The following is a 25,632-nucleotide window of genomic DNA, read 5'->3' as shown; positions in this document are numbered from 1 at the left end:
ATTATAAATGCTCTAACCCCGAGCTATCCAAGTACCTCGCAGAAGTCAGGAAGCTGGAGAAAAGGTTCGATCGGATCGAGGTCCGACACGTCTATCGCAAGGACAACATCGAGCCAGATGATCTAGCACGACGCGCGTCTAGACGAGAACCACTTGAGCCCGGCACTTTTCTAGACGTCCTGACAAAGCCATCAGTAAAAGAGGTCAGCGGCGAAGTTAACCCAGACGCCCCCGGCATCAGCTCGGAGGCCACAGAGGCAGAACGCGTCATTGCCGAAATCGAAACCACAGACGACTAGCGCACCCCACTGATCAAATTGATCAACAGCGAAGAGTTGCCCGAGGACGACACAGAGGCCGAGAAAATAACTCGTAAAGCAAAAATCTATTGCATGATCAGCAACGATCTATACAAGAAAGCGCCAAACGGGGTACTTCTCAAATGCGTCTCGTCCGACGACCGCAGACACCTCCTCCTTGATATACATGAAGGCATCTGTGGGTCACATGCCGCCAGTCGCACATTGGTCGGGAAAGCTTTTCGACAAGGGTTTTTCTGGCCAACCGCCCTCAAAGATGCATGCGACATGGTCCAGTGGTGTGAAGCCTGTCAATTCCACAGCAAGCACACAAGGCTACCTGCACAAGCGCTCCAGACTATCCCTCTTACTTGGCCGTTCTCGTGCTGGGGGCTAGATATACTCGGGCCATTCCCACGAAGACAGGGCGGCTAAAGGTTCCTATTCGTGGCGATTGACAAATTCACCAAATGGATCGAAGTGGTACCCATGGGGGAAATCAAGGCCGACAACGCCATTAAATTCATCAGAGGGATATTTTGCAGATACGGATTACCGCACCGCATCATAACCGACAACGGCTCCCAATTCATCAACGCCAATTTCCAGGATTACTGTATCGGGCTGGGAGTCAAGATATGCTTCGCCTCAGTTTCTCATCCTCAAAGCAACGGACAAGTCGAGAGGGCAAACGGCATAGTACTACAAGGGATCAAGACCCGAGTCTACGACAGGCTCATGTCACATGACAAGAAATGGGTCGAAGAACTCCCATCAGTACTATGGACCGTACGCACCACACCGACGACGTCTAACAAGGAGACACCCTTCTTCCTCGTGTACGGCTCCGAGGCCATGCTCCCCAGCGAGCTACGACATCAGAGTACACGAGCACAAAACTATTCCGACGAGTATCAGGAGGAGCAGTGAAACGACGATGTGAATCTACTCGAGGAACATCGCGAATGAGTTGCTGTCCGAGCAGAGGGCTACCAACAGGCCCTCTGCCGTTACCACGAGAAGCGCATCCGAGCATGCATACTTTCGATCGGCGATTACGTCCTCCAACGGGTTCAAAGCCAAGCAGGGCGAAACAAGCTCTCACCCAAATCGGAAGGACCATACACGATCACACAAGTCTTGCGGCCAGGCGCATTCAAAATTGCAGACGGTGACGGTCGCGAGTTAGCAAACTCTTGGAACATTGACCAACTACGTAAATTCTATGTATGAGTCAATAGTATCCATGCCTGTAAGACACCTTACAGCATCAATAAAGCCTATTTTCAGGCGCAGATTACAATCAAAGTGTTCCTGCCCGATGACCCCTTACCCAGATGACACCTAGCGTTGAAACCTATCCTTATGTCCCTTTACGCCGTCTTGACAAGGCCTCCGAAGAACCTAAGAGAACTTCGGCTGGGGACGCCCAGAGCCGATAAGGCCTTGTCGGATCCTGTAGAGACGAAAGACCATGTAAGACCTGGTCGTGTAAGAGTTCTCGCCGTGCGTATTAACCAAGCCGCGTAATCGGAAATTAACTTTCCAACTTCACGGCTGGGGGCTAGGATCAGTGCTTGTTCAACCGAGGCAGGTCATAGGTCCAAGAGCCTTGTCCCCCGAGAAGAATTCTTCGACGAAAAGGCTGGGGCTAGGGAGAGTGTACGACTCAAACGACTGACCAAAGTCGTGAACTGAGAAAACACTCTTACACACTATATCCAGAGTAAGAAGAATTCATCAGGATAGATTTCTTTTCTATTTCGCAAAATACTTCTTACAACTTTACACAAGTCCAAAACCATATTACATTTTTTCTAAGATATCTATCACAGGGTACAAAGACTACCAAGAAGGCCAACGCCAGTCCATAGACTGGAAAACCTTTTCCGCCAGCGGCGCCATCGACTTCGCCAGGTGGTCTATCTCCGCCGGAGTCCTCCGAGAACGAGCGAACCCTTCATGGAGAAACTCGAGGTGCAATTGCGGATGATGATCTCATATGCAAGCCAACACATGCCCTCCAGCATATCGGCTCGATCGACGGCATTCCTGCTTCAGGGCTTCGTCAATGCGCAGGCCGACGCCTTCGAGCTGAGTACAGGCCGACGCCGCCACTGTCCTCGCCTCGGCAATATCGCGACTTATCCCGCGAGCGCCAGCTTCGAGGAGGTGCCCCATCCCGACTTGGAGCTCCCCCCAGCTGAGGACATCGGCAGGCGGGCCGCGAACAGGCCCAAGATCACCAGATAGGCCATGGGGCGTCGCCTCCCGACTTCGTGGGGCAACCACGACGTCAGTGGAGGCAGCTGTAGGAGACGCACTGGAGGTCTCACCAGACCCATCCTGCGCCGCCTTCGCCCGCGCCCACCTACAAAAGATCATCACATGCGATTATCAAGACTAGTCGCCAGATCTCCAACCAAAGGAATGAACTCAATCTTCATCTACTTACTTCTCGCCTAGCGTAACCAACTTCTGTCGTCGTGGAGGTGGCGGAGACACGTCCGAGGCCTAAGTAAACCAAGGATGATTTGAGGAACGACTTTTCTGATTACAAGGTCAATGGCTCAAGAAACTTACCGTGGGGGAGGACGCCTTCCAGCGACTGCCGAGTACGGAGGTGAACTTCCTTCCCCTCCTCGGGGGGCGGCTCCCGCTAGTCGCGGCAGCAGCAGCAGCGGCCGCGTTGGATGCCTCCTGTGCGACACCCTCTTTCAGCGATGCCACCGCCTGGTGGTCCACGAGCGGTCCGATGACATCGGTCAGAGGGAGAACCTGCACCGCATGAAGTCGTTATCTGATCCAGGAGCAAGAATAGAGGGGTCGCCGAATACACTCACGTTGATTGCGGCTTCACGATCGGCCACCTCCTTCTCACAAAGGGGGATGGGGATGTCACTTGCCGTTGTGGGGCCACTGATCATCAGTTGGCCGACGCGGCGCTCCACCGTTTCGCTGTTCAAGCCTGCAAGTCAAGGACCGGAATTCGGTAAGCCAGGAGGAGCACACATATAAGGAGGTCAAATCAAATGCAAGAAAAATACCCCGAGGAGAAACCCGGGTCGTGTCCTCCGGCCCAGAATAGTCAAAGGCTGGATGGGCTCGAGCCTGGAGCGGCTGGATTCGCCTACCAACGAAGTCGGCAGCGATTTCATACCCGACAAACTTCGTGCTCGGAGGTCGTCGATGGCCTCGACGAAGGACCGAAGGGCAGGGGTCAAGGTAGGCTTTGTGGTCCAAGATGAAATCTTGTCTGGTTGTTCCTCGGGAACAACAAAGACAGGATCCGAATTCTCTATCTAAAGATAGAACCACCTCGCCCGCCATTTGCTACGAGAAGAAGGGCACTGGAAGTGGATATAGCGCGACTTCAGGCCATCCCGAAGTCAGAATCCGATGCATCCAGACACCCGGTTGGATTCCGTCCAACGCAACTCATAGTAAAAGCGGAAGAGATCAAGAAAGGGCTCTACCCCAATGTAGGCCTCACAAAGATGTGCAAAAATACTGAGGAAGGCAATGGAATTAGGGTTCAAATGGAGCAAAGAAAGGCCATAGAAGTTCAAAACCAAGAGAAGAAATTCAGAAGGCGGAGGGAGAAAACTACAAAGAATATAGTCCTCGATCGCAACCATGCGACCCAGGACAGGCTGGGGTTCAGTACCTCCAACTTCTCTCTCCATGCCTCCACGACCGGGAAGGGCGCCATCTTCCTGGAGCTTCTTCAGCGACGCGTTGGTGGAGGTGGACTTGCCGAGATCCATTGTCGACTGGAGATCGCCGGAGAAAGGACGGAGAGTAACGAGCTAGGGTTTTTTGCGGGAGCGGAGAAGACGAGAGGCATTTGGAGGCTGGAAAGTTTCTCCACAATAGGCGGACTTCAAAATGAATCCCCAAAACTCCCTTAAATAGACGCACTTCCGATGGTGCGAATTCCAAGGAAATGAGAGAGATGGCCGCCGGAAATTTCTGGGTCCGTTACGCGCGGCAGTTTTTCAGACTTCAGTTTAAACTCACTCATGACCATTGGGCTTCACACGATGTTCTCGACTATGTCCTGTCTCTACGGTTCCCACACCAAGAACGGCATCAGCCTCGACATCAGAAGTCGCGATTGGTTACACGAGCTCATTTAAGCAGAAGTCGGGGGCTACTGTCAGGGTTACGGGTTAGGTATACCCTTTACCCTTCGATATACGTTACATATCGATATGGCATGCCCGCGCATATATGGACATTCTCTGCATATACTAAGGAAATCCTTCACGGAGTTTGCAGAAAATAAGAGTCCTACTCGGACAAGACTGGGTCGTCAATGTATCGTATAGGGTCTGATGTCTCCGAGTTCTACTTGGAAACCGCTTGACCTGCGATATAAAAGGGACCCCCTGGGAGGACTTAAGGCATCGAATCTCATAGCCAACACAACGACCACAGCCTACGAAGTCGAAGCCTGCAGGAGCCAAATCGCCGGGAGATCTAGTCGAACCAACTCGATTACAATCTCGCCGGTGTCATCGAGTTCCATCGTTCCCTTTGTAACCTATGATTTTCCATCATATAATCCCATATCAACTGGATTAGGGCTATTACCTATCAAGGGGCCTGAACCAGTATAATGCTCGTCTTTTTGTTTGCTTGATGTCGTATTACGTAGATCCTTGTACCAACGTACCCCAATATTCTCTATATCCAGTCTACGGGTATCACCCGTCGATAATGTACATATACAAAGTTTGTATATCTTTTTATACGTGTATATATGTTTTATACAGCAAAAGTGTATGCGCATACATGTAAAAAATTGATTTACGTATATATACAAAGTTTACACACATATTATATTATATATATATATATATATACACACACAGGTACAATGGGCATCAAAATAACCAGGATATTGTTGTGAATTTGGCTCTGGTCGCACGCCCCGTGTGGGCAGGCACGGATCAATCACCCTCTACTAGGGTATATGGATGAGATAGTATTGTATCCGGTTTGTTATGGTAGAATAGGATTAGTTTCCAAATCTACCTAACGGCTTGTTTAGTAACTCGAGGGAAGGGGATTGGGAGTTTACACAAGGGAATTGCTGATGAGATTAAGATGAGAATTTGATTTTTAATCCCAATATCTTGTTTGGTAGATGTGATGGAAATTGATAGAGAGTTTAGTTGGAGATTAGGTCATTAATAAAAACAGATGGCTGAGATTTGCTTAGACAAAGTAAAGAAGGAATTCCCTCCCAATTACCTGCCTCTACCCAGGTATTAAAAAGGAGAGAGTTCCTCCCTCAATTCCCCATTCCTATCGCACCAAAATTGTCATGTCTCCCAACCAAACAAAACACTTAATAGCCTCATCTCTTTAAACTCCCAATCCCTCCTAAAAACTCCCTCCAACCAAACGGGCCGTAAGATCCAATCCATGTATTACAATATATACCGGTCCCTGATGCTTAATACAATGTATCAATATTTACAGTATTTCTCTCTCCCTATACTATTCAACATAGTATCAGAGCAGGCGACCTAGAGCCGCCGCTGCCCCGGGAGAGTTCCGATCTCCCGTGGGTGGACACCTGTTTTTTTTCCTATCTTAGTCGTCGTCTTCGTGTTCTACTTCTTCATCGCGTGGTGGTCTTCGCGTCGTCGCAAAAACAGCAACAGCACCAGCTACCTCCACGAGTCCACCTCGGTCACCGGGGGTCATCTCCTTGCTGGCTCCATCTCCCACGGTCGTCGTCGATCTGATCTGCTCCTCCCCGCCGGCCGCTAACTTGGTGTTCTGCCGTCGGCGCCCACACTGGAGCTCCTTCCCGCCGGCACTGCAGGGCAGCCACCGCCACGCCGGGTTTCCGCGACCGCCACTCCAGGGGACCCGTTGATCCACCCACCACCGCCGGGAGAGCCCCTCCACATCCGGTGCGCCGCTCCGGCTGTCCTCGCCAGTCGTCACGGATCTGGCGCCCACCAGGCTCGCCACTGCGGCCGCTGCCTCTCGGGGTGTTCGTCGTCATCCCAGGCCGCCGGCTGGACTCCTACTCCCTCTGTTTTCCACACGATTGGAACCGCCTCCGCAAGCCCGCCGTACGCACCGAGGTCGTCATCGAAGCACGCTCCGGTTCCAGCACGCCAGGGCACGCCCGGAGCGAAAGCCGAGGTCGTCGACCACTGCTCCGCTAGCCTTGCCATCGATCTCCTGCTGCCCATCTCTCTCTCTCTCTTATCTGTCTACACGTGCGTGGATGGATAGGATTTTGAGAACAGGCAAAACTGGTATCTTCCCGATTTTGCTGCTTACCAAAATTATGATCTGTTAGCAGTTTCACATGTCCTAAAACGCGATGTATCTGTTTTCCAATTGTTGTACGACTAAAAGCTCTTTCAAAATTCGCAAAATCTAATTAGCTAATTAGCTTGTACTAGTTGTGAAGTCATGTAAGGGTGGTTTGTACGTTGGCTGTGTTTTTGATTCTGCAACCTAGACCAGAAGCTGCGGCTCGGTACGTGACTGTTTCAACGAGCTGAGGCCTAAGTCCTGCAAAGAGGGGAGAGCGGGAGATTGGACATCGGCTCGGCTCTAATCATGAGCTTGATTGCAGTAGGGGATTGGACACGCGTCATTAGTTCACGTGGTGTCGCACGGGCGGGGGTCGTGCGGCACTGCCACAGATAATTTTTTTTCCATGAAACAGAGGATTGGAGTTGACCTATTTGCTGGACTGCTACTGGTGTTGCTGCTGCTGTTGTACCTTTTCTTTTTTCTCCTGATCAGAGATCGGGTTTGCGTTGCTCATCACCTCATCGACATTTGCGCGTCTCTGACATTAGCATCGACTCTGCTTCAATTTTATCATTTCGCCTCGCGCATCTTTGGCTTGATCACCCGTTCAAGCACTTGGCTACAGTTACTTTTGCAACCGATCATCATCGAGCACGTGTCTACGCCATCAAGCTCGCGTCGTCCCCTCGGACCGGAGTGCTTCTATCCATGGTCCACCTCCACTAGTTGTTGCAGTGCTGAGAGGCGCCCCCCTCAACATAGCTTCATCACAGGTGGACTCTTCGCCACTGCATCGACATGGAGCTGCAACTGTGTTGTTCTCTCGGACCGCAGCTTTGCCACTTTCGTCGTCTCTATCGCCACCTACGCATCGACACCCACGTCATCCGCACTGATCATCGTCAGCCACGCGGGTCTTCTTCATCTACTTCGAGCATCGCCGCCGCGTCTCCAAGCCTGTCACTGTTGCCGCTCTAGGTCGATGGTCCAGCTACCTCTACATAGCTACCAATGTCGCCGTCTAGGCCATTGGTCCCGCTACATTGCCTTCTACTTCGTCCAGCATTATTCATCGCCAGCGTCGCCGTATCTTTCTCGACTACACTTCGCTCTTCTCCGGCAATTGCGTGCTGCTCCGGCAATTCTCCCTCTTCTCTGTTCTCGTGCCGCGACTATCTCGCAGGCCTTCTCTGCTAGTCTCCTCCGACATTGGCGTATGATTCATGGTGGTCCCCTACCTCGCCCACGCGGTATTGGCAACACCAGCACGCGCGTTCGTCCCGAGTTGTCCCGGGGTCTGGCAAACCCTGTATGACGTCTCGTCCTTCACGATTCGACTACATCGGCTCTTCGGCATCATCTACCTCAATGATTGTCACGATCGTGTCACCGTCATCGTCTCCAGCGCGTCCTCACGCACCTTGGTCCACGACGCCCTCCCGTGCATCCACGACCACTCTACGGCGCCCCATGCGTGCCCTACGGCTCGACTACCTCGACATCATCGGCTCCTCAATTTTGGCTACATCGACCACGTCAACTTTACGCACGGCTTCATCTACCATGGCTCCCTCGCACCCTTTGCTTTGGCTACGTCAACTACTACACAAAGGGCTATCATCCGTATTGAGCATTCTTGCTAGTTTCTTCTCCAGTCCAAGTGTCCGCGCTGCTCACGTTTGGATTGTGGGGGATGTTAGAGTATATGGATAAGATCGTATTGTATCCAGTTTGTTATGGTAGGATAGGATTAGTTTCGATCTCTATCTATCTGAGTTTACTTAAGATCCAATCCATGTATTCCTATATATACCGGCCCCAAGACTCAATACAATGTGTCAATATTTACAGCATTCCTCTCTCCCTATACTACCCAACACCCTCATTCTATACATACATCTTTGGTTTCTATAGTACCCTCAACTAGTCTTTGCAATTAGATCCAACGGCTTTAATTCACATGCAAACATTCTCCTACATATATAAAAGTGCACAATCCGTGTGCTCTCCTTTGATTGGTTGAGATTAAAAACATAACAACAGTAATATACTATCAATGAATTACTCATGTAACGGCGAAAAATACGAGTGAGCCAAATTCACAACAATATCCAAGTTATTTTGAAGCCCATTTCTCTATCTCTACTATTATAAAAATTGAAGATGTTTTTGCCGGTATTTGGTATGCCATCCGTACATGAGTCGATTTTTAAGTTCGTTCGCATTTGAAAATACATATCTGTATTTAAGTAGGTTTTTAAGTTTACTCGCTTTTAAAAATACAGAAGGAGTCGTATAAGAAATTTCTTTAAAAAAAACTCGGATGCTAACTTGAGACTTCTAACCGCAGCTCATGATTTTCTTAAAAAAAATTTATCCAAGCGAATTCCTACAATAAATTTCACCTTAACTAAACTATATAACAATAATAAAAATTAAAATAGCCTTTAAGACGTTGTGAATTGCTATGTAGCAGCCTGCTGAATTTTATGGTTGTGTCATCCGAATTTGAGGTCGTCGGATATCATCAAGATCGAGAGCAGTCTCGTCGGCGTCGACGTGGCCATGATGTGGTCGACGGCAGCGAACGGAGACTCGCACCGCACAAAAAAACTACGGCAGCAGCTGACGAGGGTGCAATGTCTTCTGGCGTGATTGACGTGGTACAGTAGAGGCAAGGCATGGAGGGGTCTCCTTGGCCGTTGCTTTTTATGTGACTATGGCACCTATGTTAGTAGATCTGGTGTTGTTTTCTATTGCATTCGGCTAGATCAAAGTTTATTTTTTCTAATTTGTCCTATTTGCTGCGTGGAATGGAGATGCAATCTATCAAGCTATATACATTCTTGAGGAATGTATGTGATCTAAATCTGTATGTAAATGAATTCATCAAGGATTGTTTTTATCTTTTCCACATGCTAATTTCTTGACTTAGGCTCAGTTAGATCTACATGGTCATGCGATTTCCTATGCTTTGTTAGAAACTAATAGTATTTAAGCATATACTTTTTTTCTCCAAATTCAGTAGATCTTAGTTTTGTTTACACTGAAGTTGACTACTTGTTTTTCATTCTATCTGCTATGTGAAGAATACTATATTTTCTGAGAAAAGTTTTGGGTATAAGTCCTTACATTTTCAATTAATTATATCTATGTTTTATTTAGAATACAAGAGCTATAATTTGTGGCAAGGGCTAAGACTCAGTAGAAGATGGAGAAGCTAAATTTCACATCACAATACATCAATAACCGGCAGTCGATTGGCAATGTGAGTATAACTATTTTGCAACCTTTTTTTGTTAGATAAAAATTAGTTTTGTAGATTTTCTTAGTTTTGTACGTTTTGGTTTTGTAAATTTTGTAGTTTAGTTATCTACTAAACATGTTTTATTAGTTTTGTTGTTAATTTCATAGTTTCATTAGCTACTAAACATGATTTAGTTTGGTACGTTTTGGTTTGGTTTTCAACAAACATTGTTTAGGAATTTTAAATTTTGTACTTTCTCAGTGTTTGTCTTATTTGTCTTTATCTTTGTTAGTTTTTAAAATTTTGTTCATAATCTCAGTTTCGTCAAAATTTCAGTTTGCAGTATTTTTGTTCATGGCAAGAAACACTTATGCGGTACTTTTTGTCACGAAACCCTAGCGATGCACTCAGGCACGAGCCACTTGCCCTTAAGGAGATGCGGTTACAATTTCTATTGTGAAAGTTTCTTCTCATGCCCTTGAGGATATGCACTCATGCACGGGACATCTTATTACACCATCATGGTCGATATATCATCCGTGATGGGATATGATTGTGACCCGTTATGGGTCATCCGTGACATATTACAACTACGACCCGAGAAAGATAACCTTGTATCGATGATGGGTCATCCCTGATAGTCATATCTTAAAAGGGATTTTTTTTTGAACCATTAAAGATGAGTTATCCCATACGAGTCGCATTAGCCCGACACGGTTGGCTCGTCAAGGATGCCCAATCTGTACTAGTGACAGATTTCAGATCTGGCCTTTTTTCACGTTGCTATGTTGTTGCCTATGTTTATTGTCGTTATGGAGGTATAAGAGAACAAGAGAGTTAGCATCATGAGTGAAATGACTAAAAAAAACCTTTTCTGTTGTTAATGTGCTCTGATCGGTGTTTTCGTCGCTTGTGTGAGTGAATTATAGTTGTCTCTACGTGACATAAAATGTTTATTATTTGTTACAAGATTTCTTACTTTTACCAAGGGGGTTTAAACTGTCGGCCACCTGTAAAAACTGTCGGCCATATACATTCCTGAGTGTATACGGTTTGTCACCTCCCCTCAGCCATATGTGGTCGGTAATTGATCAGATTGCCGACAGTACCCTCAGCAACAATGTAGCCGTGGGTTTATGTACGGCTTTTTTTTATCAGAGACCACGTATAGTTCTTTCTCGCCGACAACATTTCCCGAGCATATACCGTCGGTTATTCATTGAGTGACAGTATAATATACCATCGGTCTTATTCTCACCGAGAGGTTTGTTTTCTCGTCAAATTGTGAGAACCCTCGGCTATTTAGTGACCGATGGTCTGCAAGCCTTCGGCAATGGTATTTGCCATAGGTTTTTATAGACCACCATCCATTCGTCACCCTCACAAATAGTATTGTGGAGAGGTTATTTAGGTTACTTGGAAAAGTAATCCAACCCTCAGTAATTGGAGTTTTTTCAAAAAAAAAATAACATGCAAATTTAAATTTTACCCATTTTGAACTAATCTTGTAAATGTAACATACTCCATAGTCACATCAACACAAAATCCATAAACAGATCCACAGGAAGTTCAACCACAGATATATAATCAAATTGTTCAAAAATATTTATCATCCATCACCATAGCAAAACTACGTAATTCATGACATGTCTTGCATGAAAGACTTTATTTGAAAGTTTGAAACAAGTCTGTAACATTTAAAATAAGATAGATTGAGATTAATTCTCTAAACTGCAAGGGTAGTCCATCTTTTACATAAGAAAAAGTAAGCTTCATGAAGTTCATGGTCTCCATGTTCGCTTTTAGATAAGCCATAAATCAATATCTTCATAGTCGCTTTCAGACATTCCATACTCCCCATCAGCGTCATCACTATTGCCCTCTTCTTTAGGAATCTCATTTCCTCCCTCTTGATAAAAATCATTGCCCTCATCTTTACCAATCTCATTTCCTCCCTCTTGATCAAAAGCACTCTGTGGACAAGGATTGTATCTTAAACATTAGGTACTGCACTTTATGTAGATAATGTTATGTACTGCACTAGGGCTGAGTTCTTTCCCCCACTTTCCCAACTCACATATCTCTTTTTCCACGCGTACGTTTTTCAAACTGATAAACGGTGCTTTAAAAAAAATTCTATACGAAAGTTGCTTTAAAAAATCAAATTAATCCATTTTTGAAAAAAATACTAATACTTAATTAATCACGCGCTAATGGACCGCTCCGTTTTCCGTGTGGAGGAGTTGGGTTCCCAACCCAAAGGAGCGAACACAGCCTAAAGCAAAGTTCGCTATCACAAGGATATTTTGAAATAAACTTATTTCCAACCTGGTCATGTTGATATTCAGCCTCTTGATGATCTGGAGCAGACCCAACATTTGAAGTTGAGGGACCCTACAATTTTGAAGCAACATCTATATATTATGCTACAAGTATTTAGAAACACAAGACAATGACATCATAAAAATGAAACAGAAGCCAAGATGAACAAACCTCTTTTAGTTGCTCTCATGTATACTATCGATATCTTGTCATTATTCAAATATAGTTAGTTACTAAAACAGGAACGGAAGACTATTACATATTATGGAGAGAGTGAACTAACCAACTCAAGAGCATATTGTTTCATAAGGGTATTGTCACATCCTGATTTTTGTTTCAGGATTTATAAATTATTTAATAAATTATTATTAGAATTTATATTAAATGTTCTTTAATTTTCAAGTGAAGTTAAATGTGGGAAATAAAATTTCCTAAATATAAAGCATGGATGGATTTAATTTTTATTAAATTCTCCATGGTTAATTATACTCTCTGGAATATTCTCGGATTTTTCGGAGCTCAATTCCTAAATGATACAAAAAACAGTTCAGTAATTAGTTAATCAATTAATGATCTAATTATAATTGTTAAAAGCTTTTCTTGTTTAAAAATCCTTAAATTGTTGTTTAAAAGGAATTATTAGAAATGATCTTAAAAGCCTAAAAGAGAAGATCTAATTTTAATTTGCTAAATCTCAATATAAAATTGGGGTAGATAAAATTTTGTTAAATACTTCTCTTGAATCTTTAGTTCCTAGATTTTTCTGGGATTTATTTGAGCCAAGAAAGTATTTTTAATAAATGGAATTGCATTTCTTGAATAATTTAAATTGAAAAAGGTTTTTAAAAGTCTCTTTTGGCTTTGGGCCGAAAGCCGGCCCAAAACCTCTCTATTTCTCTCTCCCTCCCCGGCCCAGTCGGCCCAGTCCGCCGCGTCCCTCCCTCCTCTCTCTCAGCCGCTGACAGGCGGGACCCACCTGTCGGGGTCGTCGTCCTCCTCGAGCCGCCCGGCCGAACCCTAGCCAAGCCGCGCCGCCGCCGCTGCCCTTCCAAATTCCGTCGCCCCTCTCTATTTCCGGTCAAATTGATTGAGGGCAAATGATCCTTGAGATCTCCTCTTCCTTTTCTCTTTTGGAAACATCGGCTAATTTTCTTTGGAAACCGGAGGATTTGAGTTGGATTCGGATTCATCTCTCTCCTCTAACCCTAGACTTTCCTTCTCGCCGCCGGTCGCCGTGGGCCTCCGTCGCCGCCTCCTAGCCACTATAAAAGCACCCCCGAGCTCTCCTCTATCCGCCGCCACCTTTGCCTTAGCCCACCGTCGCGTCTAGCGCCGCCTCCGCGTAGCCCTAGCCGTCGCCGTCGTTGCCGTCGGTTCAGCCGCGCCGCGCCGCCGTTGCAGCCGCCGTCGTCGGTCGCCGTCGCCACCATCGGGATCACGAGGTCGTCGCCGTCCCCCTCCACCGCTTCGCCGCCGCTGTAGCACGCCGGAGCACCGCCGTCACCGTCGACCCGAAGACCGCCGCCGCTTCAACCTCGCCGCCGTCGTCATCCGTCGTCGTTTGTCGTCGTCCAAGAGCTCGGTGAGTTCGCCGCGTCGCCCTCTACCCGTTGGTGTCCTCTGTTTGCGTCGTCGCGCCGTCGTTCGCCGGCGAGCATGCGCCGCCCAAGCCGTCGCCGGTGATGACGTCATCGCTGACGTCATCGTTGCCGTCTGCCTTATACCGATCGTAGACCGTTTAGATCTCGGCCGATCTTTGTGGATAGGGTAGATCTCGGCCGCCTGATCCGTAGACTGCAGCCGTGCACCCGGTCCACCGTGAACCCGACCCGCTGACGCAATAATCCTCCTTTTCCTTTTCAAAAATAATTCATTATTGCGTCATAATTCAATTAAAATCTATATAAATGCTTTAATCCGATTTAATCTTTGAAAATTCATAACTAATTCTTTGTAACTTAGTTTAATGTGGTTCAAGTTGCAAAAGTTTTATAAAATAAAGATCTACATATTAAAATTATCCATAAATAGAATTAAATTTATTTAATTCTTTTTAAATGGGCTTTAATTAGATTTAATCTTGTAAAATTCATAATAAATTCATATGAAGTCAGAATGAGGCCGTTCAAGTCTCATAATTCATCTAAAATTATGATCTACATGTTTGTTTACTTTATATGTACTGTTTATTTGGTTTTTATTAGTTTTTTTCTTCGTTTTGCGTGTTAGCTTGTCGTTTCCGTCGTTGCGAAGGTTCGTGAGTGCGTCGGGAGTGTTCAGAAGATTAATTGAAGACCGATTATTGCAAGGCAAGTCACACAGATCCTAAACACAATCCTTTGAGCATGTTGATCCTATATTTAAATTCTCTATTTATTTCAACTGTGCATTTATTTTCGAATGTCACTGGGTGGTGTGAATCTATTCCTTTGTTATGGCCTGTTTGCATTGATTACTTTATTCTTTGATACCTTGGGTTATTATAACTTGACTAGTTGAGCTTTATATATTGGTTCAGCTAGATATTAGATATGATTGCTTAGCCATGCTTAGAAACATTAGCACATTATTGGGATAACTTATGACTCATTATTACTTAATGATGGTTTAAAGATAGTTCACGATGGTCAATCGTGATTGGTTAATTAATTACTTGCCAACTAAAACTTGATAATGGTTTTGAGAGTCGTGCTCATGACAATTAAGGACCGGTTCGCGAGCTACTATTGTGAAACATTAACCGTGCCAACCACAAGCCAGCGTGGGCAACGGCTTTACCTTTTGTATAGCATGGTTCATTGCGGAGCACCAGACTGAGAAGTGGCGGAGATAAGCCCACGGGGGTCGCTGGGGAGTCCATGCCTTGTTTTATAAGGGGGTGATTATGATCCAGGAATGGTGCACTGTGGTGAGTTGTGTTGTGCAGAGGGTATTGTCACAGCCTCTATTCGGGTACTTTCCAGTATCGCGACGCATGGTAGACAAGATGTTGAGGCTGTGTCTTGTGGGTACAGTGGTACACCTCTGGCCAGAGTAAAACTATTCGAATAGCCGTGCCCGCGGTTATGGGCGGGTTAAGCAATGTTTTTCGTGATTAGTCTCACACCTCTCACAATAATTATGGATGTTATACCTAGTAATAATTTGCTTAGCTCCTGGTTTGGAGTTAGTTCTGTACAGCCGGGTATGGTTGTTCAGGATGGTTGGGCCTGTGCAGCATGGGTGTGTTGTTCAGTGTTGATTAAAATTTCTGATTAATTACTCCACTGTTTTACTTCTCTTAAATGTTTTGCTAAATGCTGCTTTTGCAAACGAGCCTATATTATGCCATCCTTTGGTATCCTTGTGCACTTGCATATTTGCTGTGTGGCTTGTTGAGTATGTCATATGCTCATTCTTGCAATAATCAATCAACCTCAGTTGAAGAAAAAGGATACAGAAGGAGAAGACGTTTGGCTTATACCCCAGTTGAGCTGCCTGTGGGAGTGGAGCTGAAGCCATCGCTAGACCGTTATTCCGCTGCTGTTTTCTTTTCTTTTGTAAGTGTGTAACGTTATTATTATGATGGATTGTATATTAAATTGTCAGTTTGTGTACCTCGGCTGATTCCTGGACGAGGATTTTATGCACAAATAAGTTCGGAAATTACTAGTGAATTTCCGGGCGTGACAGGTATCATAGCCCAGTCCACTTTTTGCAGCCAATGCCCACAAAGTTACAAAATCAAGGGCAAATAGCAGCTATGTCTAAGTCCAAACTTAAGCTATCAAATTATGATTAGAGGTTCAACATTACAGAGGACTTGGTTCTCATAATTAAGCAGCAGTCTTTAAAAAGTGAATTGACAGAGCTTAGGCAAGCTTCTTCTGCTCTCTGGTTGCATAGCTGTTCATTTTTTCCTTGTTTCATCCTGTGTATGTGCTGCCAAGCAGCAGCAAGTCCTTGTTGCCTACCTTTTTTATGTTGCTACATTACAAATAAATTAGTATATGCAACGATTTTATATAGGAACAAGCCCTATGAATTGCTACAAATTAACAAGCACCAGGTACAGTTTCGTAGCAACCAAGCCTCGCGACCCGCCGCATTGGTATACTGTATCACCTCCAGCTAACCTGTTTCTCCCCCCATTTAAAGATTTCTTCCTAAATTCAGGTTTACTCCAGTGCTCACAAAGTAGACGCCAACCCTCTTGAGTAATTGAAAAATCCTTTGGTTTAGCAGAAATCAAAGCTTGCACAGTAGGCCAATGGTTACCATGCATCCTCATCAACATCCTCTATTGGTACATTGCCTTTTTTATATAACATATTGGTAGCTATTTTCTTCTGTTCGAACAGCACCTGTGGCACTTCCTTCTTGATAATATACCTTTTTAAATTTCAGATTGCATTGCATCATGCTTACAAAGAGGAAAATATTAATAAAATATGGCAACATTTTGAACTAAGATGTTTGTGCTGCTGAATTTTTTTTTGCACAATTTTAATACTATTGAATAATGTTCTCTTCATTTTGAAGTATATGCATGCCATTTCATAAACTTATCCGGTCAAAGTTATAAACTCTTTTAATGCAAACATACATGAGCATAGTTTTATCATGTGAAAAATACTCCCACACCATTACATTTATAAAGAAATGAGATAATAATTAATTTATAAGATTGGGACACAACCAAAATGGTGCCATGAAGCGGTACATACAGCGGTGGGGGGCCGAGAAGAACGAAATAAAAAAGGAAAAAAATGGCTATGAGAATGACTCGCACGGAGAGGATATATGAGAAAGTGGAGAAACATACTGTCTTTGATGCGAAGCACAAGATGTCCTATAGATGAAAACATTAAAAATAAAGATGACAACTATGTGCTTAATATGGTAGAGAGTAGAGAGTCCATTAATTTATTGCGCCCATGTGTCCGTGATCATATCTACTTTAATTTGATCTAAAATAAAGATTAAAGAAAACAAGTTACTATAAGGACGTTTGTTTTTTAGTTATAGCCTATGCAGTACAGAGTATTTTACCTTTTTTTTCATGCAAATATAGTTCTCTTTGTCACATATTATTGCCGAAGGTACCATTGTGAACCATCGGTAAAGTTGTGTCCTCTCAGTATTTTTTCCATGTAGCCGTGTCACTCTATCTTGGCCTTCGGAAACATATAACCATTTTCGAGAGGTATATTAAACCACTCTGTTACTAATATATCCCGTCGGTCACTAATAATTGTTTCCGAGAATTATATTAAACCCCTCGGTTACTAATATACCCCGTCGGCCACTAATAATCATTTCCGAGAGTTATATTAAACCTCTCGGTTACTAATATACTCCATCGGGCCACTAATAATCATTTCCGAGAGTCATTTTAAACGTCTCGGTTACTAATATGCCCCGTCGGCGACTTATAACCATTTCTGAGTGGTTTCTTATATAACTCTCACTCACTTAAATATCCCGTCAGCCACATGCCAAATAGTCAAGTGTTCTCTTAATAACCCTTAATAACCCTCACTAAAATTTCAAATGGTCGGCCACATAAATCTTTCTGACCGTTTGTAGAATTTTTTTCTTAGACGCTTGGCAAATCTTTGGATTCTAGTAGTGGTTGGTAGCTTCATGGTATAAGCAGCTGTCAATTTGAGCAATAAATTATGGAATATCACTGGTACAAAACATTTGTGCTTGTTTCTTCCAAAAAATCGCCCGACTTGTGACATGACGTGCGACATGCCATCGTCATGGATGCCTTTCTTCCTATAAAAAACGAATCTAGGACCGAATGTAATATGTTCTAGTACTATGAATCTGGACATAAGGACATGCCACATTTGATAGTTGGTTTTTTGTGGGACGGAAGGAATAAATTAGATTACGATTTGTTTTCATGCTTTTTTGACGTCTAAGGATTCAAAAAGTTGGAAACTCATTTATATAGGTGGTTGTGCTAGGACGAATGCTTGTCTCTACGGAAAGTTGGCAATGGGATCCTATCGATGGGCCAAGATCCATGGATAGGGGCAGTTGTGCCGGGGTCGAGACGTCGCCTCTTCTCTATCCTTGTCATAGAAGTCGTCGTCGGAGAAACCGGTTCGTCGCTCCATGATGGGTTGATTCCTGACTATATTTATAGTTGATGTGTAGGGCAACCTGGTTTTGTACGTATGAAACAATACAATACATACAATTAAATGAAGACACGAGGTTTATACAGGTAAAAGTTTAACTCCTGTTTATATGGATTGATTTGAGATGTTGGAGAATACGGTGGAAACTTAGTAGGCTAATCTGGCGACAATGGGATCTCGACGGGAGACGATTATCTGGGGGCTCGAGGTGGATATATTATTAGCTCTGGCATCTGGCGATATAAGGTTGTGTCTTCCATTGATCTGCGTTTAACCCCAAGGCCGCTGCTTATGTATACGTGAAACCATGTCATACTCAATACGGACTTGGGCAGGTTCAGGAGTTCAAAAAATTAATTCCCTGGATATATGAGTATGTCGTCTACCATCAATCCCCATATCCACATAATAATTAATGCATGTACCGGAAAATTTTCTTTGTCTGACAGGTCGGTATCCCCTATTTATTTCCTTGATATATATGTTCAAGTCTTTTACTTTGAATGCCCAAACAAGTCTTTGTAGAAATTTGTATATAATTTTACAATTAGTTGCTTTGCTGTTTTGTAGTTTTGGTCTACGTACCTTTTCCATTATCAGATAATATATCTGATGTTTTTTTCTCTTCCTGCCATTTGTTTTAGTATGATACTATTTGATATTACTATCCCCCTCTAATCACTTCAGTTTTCCTTGGCTTGTTGCAAATTTCAATCTCTTTTCTACTAGCAATCTTCCTTCCAGACATCTAACTGAAGCTAAAGGTACTCAATTTCCAAGTCATTGTTTGAGTAAATTCTCTGTGTACCCCTGAAAACTCACTCAATCCCTTTTATACCCCTAAAATTAATCCGATCCCTTCTATACCCCTGAAATTTCAACTTGATCCTTTCCATACCCCTACCATTATATTTTACTTCATTTCACTAGCTACTACATTTGGTTGCAAATGTCTTTTTTGCCCTTGATGTTTTAAGTTTTAATAATAGGTAAATTGGAACCATGCCATTGTACTTTTGCAAAGTTTGAGATATGCCATCGGTATCTCAATGACATGTAGGACCCACATGAGTCAATGGCATGTGGGTCAGGATGCCATATCTCAAATTTTGTAAAATTATAATGGCATGGTTCCAATTTTTCCAATAATATAAGCTTGAAAAAGATTGAAAATTTTGTTTGAGTGCATAGTATGTACATTTTTATGAAACTAATGAGACTAAATAAAACAAATGTACTAAATTAAAATATTTATTTGAAATTTTAATAAGACAATGGATTTTTTTATCGGGAGCATTCATAAAAAAAATTATTGTGAGCATTGGTAGTCCTATCTTTATATAAATGCTCCTCATCTTTTATGACTTCTTTTAAATAATAAATACATATTTTTTATTTCATTATCTAAAAATAAATTTTGTGATAAATAATGCATCACACAACAAACTCATAATAATAATAGACTCATGCGACAAACTTTTACATTTTTAATAATGTAATTCATAAATTCTATTTTCATCCAAAGGGTAAAATGGTCATTTTCATAGAAATTAGACGGTCAACTATGGTCAACTGAAGGAAGGAGTATGAAAAGGATCAAAATCAAATTTTAGGGGTATACAAGGAACTAAGCAAAATTTAGAAGCATAGAAGGGATTAGCTAAAATTTCTGGATATATAAGAGATTTTCTCTTATAAAATGTCTCAAGTTTCTCTTTCTCATACAACAAATTTTTGTACACTATAAATTTATATGTTTGCATACCATAGGGCAAAAATAGACTTTTTCATAAGAGTTTAACAACGAACTAACGCAAACGGTGCAGAAGAGATGCAAACTAAAATTTGGAAGTATAAAGGGAATGAGCATACTGAAGAGCATAGGGATTAGACAAAGTTTTAGGCGTACACAGGGAATTTTCTCTTTCTCGAAAGTGTATGGAGTAACCAACTCTATCATCCAAACCTTATTTACTTTCCTCAAATCGGCTTTCTATGAATATGAAACTTCATTTGTTATAACCTACTCCTGCTTTATTTGTCTCTCTATCTTTAATTTATGATATATCCCCATATATACAATGACGATAAATTCTGCCATAACAATCTTTTTGTAGGCTCTAATTTTCACCTGCACTTATGCAAGTTGTCAATGATATTCCTCTATGGACAGTTATGTCTCCAAGAACAAAACTATGTAAAAAAGAATCACCTAGCACCACCGTGCACACATAAGCCAGTAGGAATTTAGGCATGTGCAATATATAAATGCTCCACAGTAATCTGTTATCCTAACTGACAGCTGCTTATACCAAACTACCAACAAATAATAAATTTTTGGTGTCACAGAATGACAATTACATGTTCCCCACCAGTGACAACACACTGATCAGACCTGTTAACAACGGAAAAAGGATGAGTCTGAGTTAATGGCAAGATAATATCAGACACGTACATCCTTTTTATATCTCAGGATGGAGACTCAATTAACGGCTAATTAAAACGACAAAAGCATTATCCCCGATGGTTTCACAACTACTGTAGTATATAAATATTCATACCGCATGTCAATCTTCTTACTCTAGCATTCCTCGTCCTGCCCTCTAAAAACAAAAGAAAGAAAGAAGAGAAAAATGAGTAATAAGTTACACAATAGTAGTAGACATTCATTTCTACTGGCTTGGCATTCCTCCAACCTCGCGATTTTACACGAAGCAATCAGAATAATCCCGAGATATATCGTCGCCATTGTCGTGGAAATTCTGCGAGGCCTCCTCGTGATCCTCCTCCTGGGCTTCGTCCTCCACCTCGCCGGCGGCGACCGCCACCCGCCGCCGGGGCCGATCGCCTGCGCGCGCGGCGGAACATCCGGCGGCTGCACGGTCACGAACATCTACGGCTCCTTCCCCGACCGCGCCGCCTGCCGCGCGGCCGGCGTCGCGTACCCGCGCACCGAGGAGGAGCTCGTGGCGGCCGTGGCGGCGGCGGCGGCGGCGGGGCGGAAGGCGAAGGCCGCCACCAGGTACTCCAACAGCTTCCCGCGGCTGGCGTGCCCCGGCGGCGTCGAGGGCGAGGGCGGCGTCGCCATCAGCACGCGGTGGCTGAACCGCACGGTGCGCGTCGACGCGGCGAGGCGGCTGATGACGGTGGAGGGCGGCATGGTGCTGCGTGACCTGATTAGGGAGGCCGCCGCGGCGGGGCTCGCGCTGCCGCACTCGCCGTACTGGTCGGGCGTCACGGTCGGCGGCGCGCTGGCGACGGGCGCGCACGGGAGCTCGCTGTGGGGGAAGGGGAGCGCCGTGCACGAGTACGTGGTCGGGATGAGGATCGTGACGCCGGCGGCGGCGAGCGAGGGGTTCGCTGTGGTGAGGGAGCTCGCCGCCGACGACCCTGACCTCGACGCGGCCAAGGTCTCCCTCGGCGTCCTCGGCATTATCTCTCAGGTACACGTGTTGCCATGTACTATATGCACGTGCTTCAGAAATGTCCACGTCAACATGCTCAGGCCAAACTGCGTGCATGCATGCATGGCAGATGTGGATTTTCATTCCTGGATGGGATATCCCCTCGTTATTTGCATGTCATATAAATAGTTATTTGCATGTTATCTAAATAGTTATTAAAAAGATTAAAATATATATATATATATTAATACGAAATATATCACTTCACAAATATGCAAGATCAAATTCAACTTCTATAAGTTACAACAAAAATAACAAATTAAACTGAAAAAAGTTATCGCACATTAGTAACTATATTTGTTATTTTTGCTACAACTTGTAAAAATTGAATTTAAACTTACATGTTAGTGTGTGATATGTTTCATATTAATCTATGTTGCCAATTTTTTTATATATTTTTTGATGACTATTTAAGTGACATGTACGAAACAAGAGTATATCCCCTCAAAGCATGAATTCACTTTCCCATGCATGGCCCCTACTCTGGTGTTCTTTTGTTTTCAGAGAGAAGAAACATTATGCTTTCGATATTTTTTTTTCTTAGCTAGGTGCTGGGAATAATTGTATTTTATGATTTTTTTTAAATGTCCTAACGTATTATATATTTTTTAATTACATGGCAAACGTGCACACACACCACTACGCACGCAATACCACACTCATTCCCCATGAATGTGACGTCCAACACATGCTTTAAGAAAACCAATGGTATATTCTATCACACTAAAAGTCTTTTTCAAATACCAACTATATATGTGTAATATTCATATATACAAGTATTAAATCCTGGTGGGTGGATATGATCGATAACATCATCACACCACTCGTGCTTCCTGGGAAGAAGCTATAATTTGGGTGGGCGCTAATAGTAACCATCATTATATCACGGTCATGCATGGGAGCACACTTAGAGCAAGGTTAATAGTATAGCCAACCAAATCATCTATAGCTAATCTAATAGCTCATTTATACAATAGTTAAATATAAAAATATACTACACCATTAATATCCGGTCCCACCTATTATACACACATAACGTCTTGGAGTCCGTGTTGCAGCCGGTTACAAATCTATAGTCCGTTTTCTTCTCTCTTTTACCTTTTCTTCTCGATACGTGGTTATAGTTGGCTTGTAGTTTGCTATTGTACCCGCTCTTAGAGCAAGTATAATAGTGAGCTATAAGTCTACTATAAACTTATGTGGAGAAAAGAGATAACCAAAAATCAAGAGTGTTGGCTCTCATGTAAGAGCTAACTTAACACAAGCTCTAAAACAAATACAGTAAATATATAGATAGAGAGGAGTAGAAAATTACAGCCAACCTTATAGCTAATCTATTATAAATGTTGGATTTAACATAGGCTAACAGTAGGAAGATAGCTCTACCATTATCTTGCTCTTATGGCAAAGATGTCTCAATTAATTTGGGGAGCACTCTAGCGATATTCGCCAATAGTGTCCTGATTTCGATATGACAAATCTACAGCAGGTAGCCGTGTGTGGTTGCGTAAAGAATAAGACACTATCTCCATGAAAAAAATAAAATAAAGGCGTACAAGTTTTTCGCACGTGGTCTTCAATATAGAACACTGATTATTAATTCATTTCACACTATATACCGCCAACAACTACGTATTTAACATGGTATAAAAATATTTTCAAACATAAAGTTGATATATACTATATCATAACAGTAAGTATATTTATTTAATTCAAATTATTAATTAGTTGACAGCCAAAAGTAGTTTTGTCGTGCACACACATGTCCACGCTTTCCTGCAGGTAACCCTGGCCTTGGAGCCACAGTTCAAGCGGTCGGTAAAATTCGTGAAGCGCGACGACGCAGACATCGCTGAGAAGGTAGCGGTTTGGGGCCGCCTCCATGAATTCGGTGATATGGTATGGTTGCCGGGGCAGCGGCAGGTGATCTACCGTGAGGACAACCGTGTCAATATTTCGACGCCTGGAGATGGTCTCAACGACTACTTCGGCTTCCGGGCGCAACCGACGCTAAGCATGGTCGGCGCAAGGGTCATAGGTGATTGAATTCTTTATCATATCTCAAAATTTTCTGAGATGAGTAGCCAGGGTAGAAACCTCTTTTTTTTTTTTTCAAAATTTTCCGTGCCCCTTTCATTTCATATTATAAGTTGCTATGTGGTCGGTAGAGAAATTTACTAACATCTATAACTCCAATAATGTTATTACATGTAACATTAAAAATATTTCGATAATATATTTGTTTTCGGTAGAAAATATTGCTCCAATTTTCTATAAATTTAGTCAAATGTAAAAAAAGTTTGATCAAAAAAAATAAAAACAAGTTATAATATGAAACAGAGGGAGTAACTATTTTTTTTATTTATTTTTTTTAGAGAAGGGTATTTTTTATCCGGTCTGGGCTCTACATCCAACCGAATATATGCAGCCTTTTTAAAATTAGAAACTTAGCCTATCAAACAAGATATACGTAACTCTTAAAATAATCTATAATTTAAAATTCGCTCCTATGAAGTAACTATTTGAACATTATATTGGCGCAGATGAGTGTCTAGAAGAGAATCCAATGTACACTGACACTGCCCGATGCCTAGCATCCCGTGCTGTCACCAAGATGTTCGACCTCCTGGCGTACGGCTTCACCAACGACGGCGCCACCTTCACCGGGTACCCGGTGGTGGGCTACCAGCACCGCATCCAGTCCTCCGGCTCGTGCATGGGCAGCCTGGAGGAGAAGGACGACGGCCTCCTCCTCACCACCACCTGCCCATGGGACCGCCGCACGCGGGGCGTCTTCGCCTACAACGTCGCCTTCACCGTCCCGCTCTCCCGCGCGCCGGCGTTCGTGGCCGACGTGTCCAGGCTCCGCGACCTCGACCCGGCGGCGTTCTGCCAGATCGACGCCAAGATGGGCGTGCTCGTGCGCTACGTCGCGGCGTCGTCGGCGTACCTCGGCAAGGCGGAGGACTCGGTGGACTTCGACGTCACCTACTACCGGAGCCGAGCCCGCGGCGCGCCGCGCGCGCACGCTGACGTGTTCGACGAGGTGGAGCAGATGGCGCTGCGCGGGCACGGCGGCGTCCCGCACTGGGGGAAGAACCGGAACGCCGCGTTCGACGGCGCCATCGCCAGGTACCCGAACGCCGGCGAGTTCTTGAGGGTGAAGGACAGGTTCGACCCCGAGGGCGTCTTCTCCAGCGAGTGGAGCGACCGGGTGCTCGGCGTCGGCGGGGCGAGCCCGGCCATCGTCGGCGACGGCTGCGCCATGGAGGGGCTCTGCGTGTGCTCCGACGACTCGCACTGCGCGCCGGAGCTGGGCTACTTCTGCCGGCCGGGGAAGGTGTTCACCGAGGCGAGGGTCTGCTCGTTGTTGCGAGACGCTGCCGATGGCTACCTTCGCGATCGTCATGGCAATGTCAGGGTTAATGCAACTAGTACAGGGAAGCATTCACTATTGCACGAATGATTTTCCTAAAAAAACAATAGGTTGGACACGGATTATAACTGGTCGTGTCTGTAAAAATTGACTCGCACCATATATGAAAATCTTTTATAGATGTATCTTAAGAAGCTATATGTAAAAATAGGGCTTTTTTCCAGAAAAGCCTCTTAGGCGGCCACAGGGAAATATATATTTTTGCAAATGGGCCTCTTAAAGTTTTACCCAAATATCTGAGTTACCTTCTCTTTTCCGTTTTAGCACTCTAATTTTTTTTCAATTCATCCTTATCTACTCTCTTCTACTTTCTCTCCTACTCCTCTCTTTCTCATATCCGTCTCTCTCTCTCTCTCAAACTGCTCTCTCCTCTCTCTCTCTAGCGGGTACGTGGCGGTGGGCACCCTACGCATCAAAAGCGGTGAGGGGTGACGGCTGC

The 25,632-nt window shown here is 44.1% G+C and overlaps 1 protein-coding gene and 2 pseudogenes across 1 annotated transcript; 2 read left to right on the top strand and 1 right to left on the bottom strand.

Annotated features, from left to right (window-relative positions):
- Positions 1-6,651: 6,651 nt before the first annotated feature.
- LOC107280632 (uncharacterized) lies at positions 6,652-7,905 on the top strand (annotated as a pseudogene).
- A 3,734-nt stretch (positions 7,906-11,639) lies between these two features.
- Positions 11,640-17,501, bottom strand: LOC107280631 (uncharacterized; annotated as a pseudogene).
- Positions 17,502-20,608: 3,107 nt separating this feature from the next.
- LOC4335576 (L-gulonolactone oxidase 5) lies at positions 20,609-25,426 on the top strand. Its single transcript, XM_015778720.3, has 3 exons — positions 20,609-21,736; positions 23,540-23,795; positions 24,301-25,426. The coding sequence occupies exons 1-3, from the start codon at positions 20,927-20,929 to the stop codon at positions 25,221-25,223; spliced, it is 1,989 nt and encodes a 662-aa protein (XP_015634206.1). The 5' UTR covers positions 20,609-20,926; the 3' UTR covers positions 25,224-25,426.
- Positions 25,427-25,632: the final 206 nt, after the last annotated feature.

Source organism: Oryza sativa, chromosome 4 (genome assembly GCF_034140825.1).
Source record: "Oryza sativa Japonica Group chromosome 4, ASM3414082v1".
Taxonomy (NCBI): Eukaryota; Viridiplantae; Streptophyta; class Magnoliopsida; order Poales; family Poaceae; genus Oryza; species Oryza sativa.
Note: the sequence above shows the minus strand (reverse complement) of the source record. Positions and strands in the feature narration are given on the sequence as shown.